The 8,998-nt window shown below is 39.6% G+C and overlaps 2 protein-coding genes across 2 annotated transcripts in view; one reads left to right on the top strand and one right to left on the bottom strand.

The window, feature by feature from the left end:
• Window positions 1–2,192, top strand: part of LOC106876361 (divergent protein kinase domain 2A) — a 106,789-nt gene extending 104,597 nt beyond the window's left edge. Inside the window, exon 4 of the mRNA XM_052967258.1 lies at window positions 2,061–2,192. Within this exon, the coding sequence (XP_052823218.1) occupies window positions 2,061–2,158 (98 nt within the window). The 3' untranslated portion in view covers window positions 2,159–2,192. The remainder of the gene's footprint in view (window positions 1–2,060) is intronic.
• Window positions 1–8,998, bottom strand: part of LOC106878195 (osteoclast-stimulating factor 1) — a 69,483-nt gene that overhangs the window by 31,255 nt on the left and 29,230 nt on the right. Inside the window, exon 3 of the mRNA XM_052967259.1 lies at window positions 8,021–8,135. Coding sequence (XP_052823219.1) covers window positions 8,021–8,135 — 115 coding nt within the window. The remainder of the gene's footprint in view (window positions 1–8,020; window positions 8,136–8,998) is intronic.

The raw sequence follows: 8,998 nt of genomic DNA, 5'->3' as shown, positions 1-8,998 counted from the left end.
AATACAATATATATATATTGGGTCATCCCATAGATAATGCAGTTGTTTTATACTTCTTTTATTTTTCAAAATTAAGATAAACAAAGTTCTTTTTTAATCCAAAATATACTCTTCTTCATTTTCTACAGTGCTCCCATCTATCAGGTAGACTTGCAAGGCACCACCTTCCAAAATTCACTTGTCCATCATGAAAAATACTCCTCCAGTACTGTTATGACCTCATCTACAAGATTCATACATGATTTTGAAGACTGTGGGATAAATGATAATTAGATGGGGCAATGTCTGGTGAATATGGTGGGTGGGGCATTGTTTCCTATTTGAACTGCTCCAGCCTTTGGAATGTCATTCTCATTGTATATGGCCAAGCATTATCTTGATGGAAGAATACTTTTTGTCTTGAAACCAAAGATGGTCGTTTTTCTTCTAGCACTAACTTAAGTTGCTCAAACTGCTCACAGTAGATCTCCTTTGTTATCATTTGGTTTGGGTGTAAAAGTTCAGTGGACTAAAACCTTTCATATCCCACCAAACAGATAACAACACCTTACATGGATAAAGACCTTCTTTAGCCTGGGGTGCCGGTGTTTCTCCTTTCCCTACCTGCTGTCTTTAGCACTTGACATTTTTATAGAGAACCCATTTCTCATCACCAGTCACTATTTGGTCCAAAAAAGGTTTATTCGTGAGACATGACAGTAGAGAAGACAAATTCACTCTTTGCATGTAATTAGACTCAGAAAGTCTGTGAGGAACCTATTTGCTGACTTTTGCGATGGTACGCAGGTGTCGATCAATAGTTGAATGACCAAATCCAAGCTTCTCTGCTAGTTGCTCAACAATTACAATGGGATTTCATTCCACCAGAGTTTGCAGGACATCCTCATCGAGCTCTACAGATCTCCTGGGATGAGGCTCATCTTCTAGGCTGTAGTTTCAGGCACGGAATTTCTGGAACCACTGTTGACACTGGCTTACGCTTATTGTCCAATCCCCATTTACTGCATTAATTTTCCTTGCTCTTTCCATTGCGTTATTGCCTTTATTGAACTCATGAAGCAAAATTCGCCAAACATACTCCAATGTCACTTCTGTTATAGCCTTTAAAAAAATAACTTTTAAAATCGAACCCCACTCTTCAAAAGTTGCACTAAGAATAAGGATTAAGTAAAATTACTACCTGCTTTTATAGCAAGTTGATGCTGGTAGTTTATCCCATCCCCCTCTGACTTTTAGTTCATGCAATTGAAAAAAAACGCATTATTTATGGGATGACCCAACAGATTTATATACAGGGTGCGATGAGTAAATTGTCGCCATTTTATATTTTTAATTTTAGGTGTGCGCATTGTTTGTTTTGATTTTGTTGACTACACAGTATAGTAGGGTCAGTTGGGCACTGTCTGTGAGAAAAACAGCACCATGAAGCAATTCACTCTGACAGAAATTTGGAAATGACATGCTGTACTACTTGGCATTCACACCGGAAGCTCCAATACAAACATTTCAGAGTGTTTGGGTGTCAATCTGAAGACATGTACCGAGAGTGATAAAAATCAAACATCCAGTTCAACATCAAGGCGTTTGGAGTGAGCACTAGTGATGGCGACGTTATGCCTCCATTCATCTCCCACACAGCCTCAGACTCAACACAGAGGCCTGCATCAAGTGCCTGGAGGAGGTAGTGCTGTCCTAGGTCAAAATTCCGAAGTCGTCGAGAGACCAAGGTTGAAGCCAATGGTGATTTTATTGAATAAATTTACTCTTTAGTATTTCAAGATATCTTTATGTAATGTCAGTGTTATTTTCATTTTTGCGTAATTTAGATGACAGTTTATTCACCATACTCTCACCCCCACTACCTGTACCGGAAGTTGCTATCTTCTATCATCCTTTGGTTGTCTCCCATGAAACACTTCTAAAGGCTTAACATCACCCCCACCCCTACTTAGGGTTTATCTCCTATGTAAGGTAGTGATCATATAGCACATAAAAATGATGGTTTAGTGTATGCAGGTTGTTTGTTTATGAATTCTGTCAAATGTGAGCTTTCTTTTCAGGTACATCATGCTGCTGTCCCCCGTCCCAGGGTCTCATGAGCCGATACTGCCCACACCCTCAGGGTTGGCACACTCAACATGGGCACACTGAAAGGTAGGTGAGATTGTTGAGATGCTTGAACGGAAACGTGTAGATTTGTGCTATCTCCAAGAAGTAAGGTGGAGAGGAGGCTCTGCTAGGTTCCTCACAGGCAAAGAACATAGGTACAAGATTTTCTGGGCAGGGAACACTGATGGGCTTGGGGGGCGTGGGTATACTTCTTGCAGAGAAATGGGTTGATAAGGTAATTGAGGTAGTCAGAGTATGTGATAGAATACTTAAGATTAGATTAGTGCTACATTATGAGTTAGCAACTATTATCTTTGCCTATGCCCCTCAGCCGGAGCTACTTGATGAACAGAAAGACCGATTTTATGACACCCTCTTGCAGACTACCTCATTGACGAATGACAGGGACCTTCTCTTTGTGGCTGGTGACTTCAATGGACAGGTTCAACAATATGCAGGGGGTTTCCATGGCATACATGGAGGCTATGGTTTTGGTTCCCGCAATGAGGAGGGAACCAGACTGCTGGAGTTCTGTGATGCAAATGATCTTATAGTCTGTAATACTAACTTCAGGAAACCTGCTAGTCACCTAGTCACCTACCGTTCTGGCAGACACATTAGCCAAATTGACTACATCCTTGCTAGAAAAAGGAAAAGATGGCTGTTTATATATGCCAAAACCTTCCCAGGCGAAGAATGTACCCCACAACATAGACTAGTAGTTAGCAACTTCAGGATCAGGGCTAAATGGATGCCCAGAACATGACCAGCATGGAGGAGAAGGGTCTGGAAGCTAAAAGATCCTGTGAATGGACAGAGATTTAGAGACGTATTACTTGAAGCTTTTGATGAAATAGAGGGGGATATAGCATCACATGATGTGGAAAACAACTGGAGGTTTCTCCAGGACAACCTGCTGAGGGCCACTGACAAGATCTGTGGATGGTGCAAAGTCCCCTCTTGACCCAAAATAACATGGTGGTGGAACAATGTTGTTGACAGGGCTATTAGACGAAAGAAACAAGCTTGGAAGAACTGGAAGAATGGTGGTATCAGGGAATTGTATCAGACTGCCAGAAGGGAAGCTAGACGACAGGTTTATTTAGCCAGAGGGGAAGCAGATAAGAAAAAATTTGCCAGTGTTCTGCATCGTGAGGACCAAAGACTTGAGGTATTTCGTGTGGCGAGACAGTGTGTGAGAGAGAATTGTGATGTCATAGAAGAGAAATGTATCCGCATGAATGATGGTTCACTTGCATTAAACGAGGCTGCAAAGAGAGAGGTTTGGAGACGACACTATGAAAGGTTGCTAAATAAAGAGAATGAATGGGAGAAAGAGAGTCTACCGACTGCTGACCCAACAGAGGGACCAGCTATCCTAATTGACAGTACCTTGGTAGGTAAAGTAATTAAGAGTATGAAGACAGAGACAGCCCCAGGCCCATCAGAAATCACCGCAGAGATGCTCAAAATATCTGGCAGTGTTGGCAATAGCCTAGTCACCTGTATAGTTAACCAGGTGATATATGAAGGAGTCATACCCAATGACTGATGTAGCAGCACCATAGTCAACTGCTACAAAGGTAAAGGTGATGCTTTAGATACAAATAATAACAGAGGGAATTAGGGAGAGAGTCAGCTTAGATGAGATGCAGTTTGGTTCATGCCAGGGAAAAGCACCACTGATGCTATATTTCTGGTAAGACAGCTGCAGGAGAAATACCTAGCCAAAGATAAACCTCTGTACCTGGCTTTTGTTGACATGGAGAAAGCCTTTGACAGGGTCCCCCGATCCCTTATCTGGTGGTCAATGAGGAAACTAGGGATAGAAGAATGGTTAGTGAGAGCTGTGCGAGTCATGTACAGAGATGCTGTCAGTTAGGTGAGGGTTGGCAATGAGTACAGTGAAGAATTCCGGGTAGAGGTAAGGGTCCACCAAGGTTCAGTCCTCAGCCCCCTCCTATTTATCATAGTCCTCTAGGTAATAACACAGGAATTCAAGACAGGATGCCCCTGGGAGCTCCTCTATGCTGATGACCTTGCACTAATTGCTGAGTCACTATCAGAACTAGAGGAGAAGTTTCAGGTGTGGAAGCAAGGATTAGAATCGAAGGGCCTTGAGGTCAACCTAGCTTAAACCAAAGTCCTAATAAGTAGAAAGGCACAAACCACAAATCCCTTCAGGTAGATGGCCCTGCTCGATCTGTAGAAAAGGTGTAGATAGAAACTCTATAAGATGTACCCAGTGTAAGCTATGGACACCTAAGAGGTGCAGCAATATCAAAGGAAGGCTAACTAGGAAGATAGTTTTTGTATGTGCCAGATGCTTAGGAGCAATAAACACTGAAAATGTGCAGAGAATGACTTCTGCCACATTCCAAGGAGAAAAACTAGAAGTAGTTGATAGCTTCCATTACCTAGGTGACCAAGTCAATAGTCGGGGTAGATGCTCTGAAAATGTAGCTGCTAGAATAAGAATAGCCCGGGCAAAGTTCAGAGAGCTCCTACCTCTGCTGGTGACAAAGGGCCTTTCGCTCAGAGTAAAAGGTAGACTGTATGACGCATGTGTACAAACAGCCATGCTATATGGCAGTGAAACATGGGCCATGACTGCTGAGAACATGCGTAAGCTTGCAAGAAATGAAGCCAGTATGCTCTGCTGGATGTGTAATGTCAGTGTGCATACTTGACAGAGTGTAAGTGCCTTGAGAGAAAAGTTGGCCCTAAGAAGCATCAGATGTGATGTGCAAGAGAGATAACTGCGCTGGTATGATCATGTGGTACGAATGGATGAGGATAGCTGTGTGAAAAAGTGTCACACCCGAGCAGTTGAGGGAACTTGTGGAAGAGGTAGACCCAGGAAGACCTGGGATGAGGTGGTGCAGCACGACCTTTGAACATTAGGCCTCACCGAGGCAATGACTAGTGACCAAGACCTTTGGAAATATACTGTGCTTGAGAAGACCCGGCAAACCAAGTGAGACCATAACCTGTGGCCTATGCCAGTGGTGTAACCAGCCCACTTAGGCATACTTTTCTTTCATTGGACACTAAACTCTGCTTGTGAAGACCTGTTGAGGCAAGTGAAATCGAAATCAAATTCGATGACTCTCAGAGTGGTTGACATTAGGAAGGACATCCAGCTGTAGAAACTCTGTTATATCAGATGCCTTGTGCAGCCATCAGATGCCTTGTGCAGCCATCAGATGCCTTGTGCAGCCATCAGATGCCTTGTGCAGCCATCAGATGCCTTGTGCAGCCATCTGACTCACCAGTCCCCAGTTAAACCATCCAACCCATGCCAGCATAGAAAGCGGACATTAAACGATGATGATGATGATAGCAAAGAAGAAATATACATTGATATCAATGAATCCTGGTACATGCAAACAAAAAGCAAATAAAATCTGCTACAAACCAATCAGCAAAGTACAATAAATGTGATGAATTCCTATAAATAATTACAGTTACTCATTTTCACTGTTGCCATCCATATTACCAGTATTGTCTTCATCACTGGAATTCTCTGCAATAAGATCTGGGTCATCAATATCTTCTTCGAACAATAAATCATCCTCAGTACCATCGAGGAGATTACTAATGCCACATTTTTTAAATGATTCTACAACCATCTCTTTTTTTACAGCATTCCAGCAACTTTTTACCCACTCACACACCTTCTTCCTATTGGTGTCACTTCAAAATCTGAAAACTGCATCCACTTACTCCACACCTCCTGCATGAATCTTTTAAATGGTTTATTGATTGAAACATCCAAAGGCTGTAACTGGTTGGTTAGGCCTCCTGGAATTACAGCTAACCAGGTCTTCAGTTCTCCAAGTTTCCTCTTAAAAAGCTCATTTCTATGAGCCTGAACTGGGCCCACAGTAATAAGGCAGGTTTCTTTAATAGCCCACCAGGGTGCCTGAACCACACTTTATCAAGCCACAATTTCATTCCTCTCTCATCCATCCAGCCTTTTGGGTGGACATGAACATAAATACCATTGGGTATACTTTCTTTAGACGATGTCTTTCTTTTAAAAATTAAAAAAGGTAGCAATTTTGTGTCATCAACACAGCATGCTAATACAACTGTGTAGTATCTTTTCATGGCAACATGTTTTAACAGTCAGTTTTAGCACCCTTGTTTGATGGCACATCAAATGTCAAAGTGACTTTGTCCATGTTAGCTTTTCTCACATTAATGATATACCTGTGAAACTTAAGTATTTGATCTTCATATTAAGGGGGTATTTTTTGTGCTATTCTTGTCCAAGCCCTCATACAGAGGTTATTTCTCTTCATAAATCTGGAACGCCATGATGTTGACCCTTTAAAATCATTGATATCTCTGTCCATTGCTATAAGTCTTGAATGGTACTTAATCATTTTAGTGGATACTGAAAAGTCCAATCTTCTTTGGTACAACCAATGTTTTTAATTCTTCTAGTTCAGGCTACTTTACAACTCCCCTACAGAGGTAGTGTTTGCTATGTTTAGTAGCTTTCAGTTGCTCTTCTTGTTTCCTCTAAGTCCTTACCATTTTCTTGGTTGGTGGTGACCAAAATATCAAACAGCTGCCCTATTACCATGGTCTTTTGTGTATGCTGGGACATCTAGTTTGAATTTGATGTTATAACAGTGCCTTTTTGTTTTTCAGTCATGGGGGGTTTTGACTCTGTATGAAATTTACTGTAAATAAACTTACTGGTACGTTATGGGAAGCCATACCTCAACTCTTGCCTCCTCTCATATCAGCCATATAGCTGTTTAAATTTTGGGCAAAAAAATTGCTATGCAGGATTTGAAACTCTGGATGTGATGCTTTGTGTTAATATGACAGGTTACAATGTGGAAATTAAGGAAAAAAAAGACGAAAAGAGTCAAACGAGTCAAATATAAACTTATGACCAAAAAAGGAACACAACAGGAAGAAGGCACTGTTGTAAAATTCAAAACCTCCAACACATTATCCACTCTGATTATTGCAAAGGCTGCCAGGAGGATGAAAGTTTATTAACATTCTTTTCAAATTTCTTGGAGCATTTTTCATTTCGATAATGAACAAATGTTTCTTAAAGGTAAACCAGTCATTAAATAATGTATTACATATATCAGATGTGAGTTATGTATGCTGGGGAAGAAGGTAAGTGAGATGATGTGAGCTTTCCCCATAACTACTGATGTACTGTAAGCAATTTTTCCTAAGTTTGTGATAACAGACTGATAATTTGGCTTGTTTTCAATATTTTATTATTAGTAACACAATTTACTGTAATAATTTGGCTTGTTTTCATTATTTTATTATTAGTAACAATTTTTACGCCTAAAGAACTTACCCGGTATGCTTGTCCGGCTCCCTAGCCTATGGTGCTTGGTCTCCCATCTATAATATGGCCACATTAGATGCAGGACAATTTTTTGATACATTTAGAAATAAAGAAGTGCATTCAATCTGCCAGCAAATATGGTATATGATTTTAAAATTTCCTTATGCTAAGCACTTTATTTCTCTCTCTTTCTCTCTACCACTTCAACAAACTTTTTAACCACATAATTCCCTTTTTCATGTCTTTAATATTTCTCAATTTCTCTTCACCTCCCACTTCCACTAACCACATGAGTGACAGCATAATGCATTGGCTAGTTATCTGCTCCCTCACACATTCTCACATTCCCTCCTCCTCTCTCACTTCACCATCTCCTCTCTCATTTCACCATCTCCTCTCTAACAAACTCAAGAATACTAATAATCATCACTTTACCAGTTTGTGCTCAACAGAAAATATTTGAATCTTGATTATGGAATCCCAAAATTTACTTTTACATATCATCATCCACTTATAATGGGCATCATGTTTAAGAATTTTATCAATTACTTAATATTATAAGATAAAATTTTATCTTACCATAATTGCTTGGTATTAAGCCAACTTTTGACCCACACTTTCCTTTCCACCAATTGGAATCTTTTTGATCAGTAATATAAATTATGTCTCCTTCTTCAAAAGTTAATTCATCATCCTGAAATAACACAACAAAAATATCTAAGGTGCTATGTAGTAGTAGTAGTAGTAGTAGTAGTAGTAGTAGTAGTAGTAGTAACAGCAGCAGCAACAGTGGTAGTATTCCATGTAAGTTATAGTAGAAGGAATATGCAAAATATGTGTTTACATACGCACACACAAACACACACGAAAATGATTACATTTAAAAGAAGATACTTCTCCATTCACCTTTAATGAATATAACCTTGACCATGAGGACTTGATGACAACAGAAGATACCTAACCATCAGTGGAAGTTTTTACATACACACACACACACACACATATATATATATATATATATATATATATATATATACACACACACACACATAAATACATATGTGCATATATATATATTATATTATTACATAACATTCCTCTCCAATTTTTATAGGATTTATATCATCCCATTTTCTCCCAACTTTACACTCTGAATTTTCTTTCTTTTTTCGTTTTTTCTTTTCTTCCCTTCTTGTCCAACGTACTATCTGGTAGCGTCCTAATCTCCAACGGTCTTTTCAAATAAATTGCGTTATAACCTTCTCCAACTATAGTTCTCATATTCGGTTATAATGTCTTATGTTTAAGCTGGTTCCCATACATTTCCCTGAAGAGAAGTTTACATTTTTAACATTGCCGATTCCTATGGATCGTATAAATTGTAATTCTTCGAAACATATGTTGGAAATTAAAGTATGCAGTTAAAATATGCGTTTTACTCCATTCATTAATTTTATATATACTCAAGTACCCAAAATATCAAGGAGTTTCTACCTCATAAACAGGAGTTACACCACAGTTATTTTGTGATCTTTGCTACCCTGGTATCTATTAACC

Source organism: Octopus bimaculoides, chromosome 4, assembly GCF_001194135.2.
Source record: "Octopus bimaculoides isolate UCB-OBI-ISO-001 chromosome 4, ASM119413v2, whole genome shotgun sequence".
Taxonomy (NCBI): domain Eukaryota; kingdom Metazoa; phylum Mollusca; class Cephalopoda; order Octopoda; family Octopodidae; genus Octopus; species Octopus bimaculoides.
Note: the sequence above shows the minus strand (reverse complement) of the source record. Positions and strands in the feature narration are given on the sequence as shown.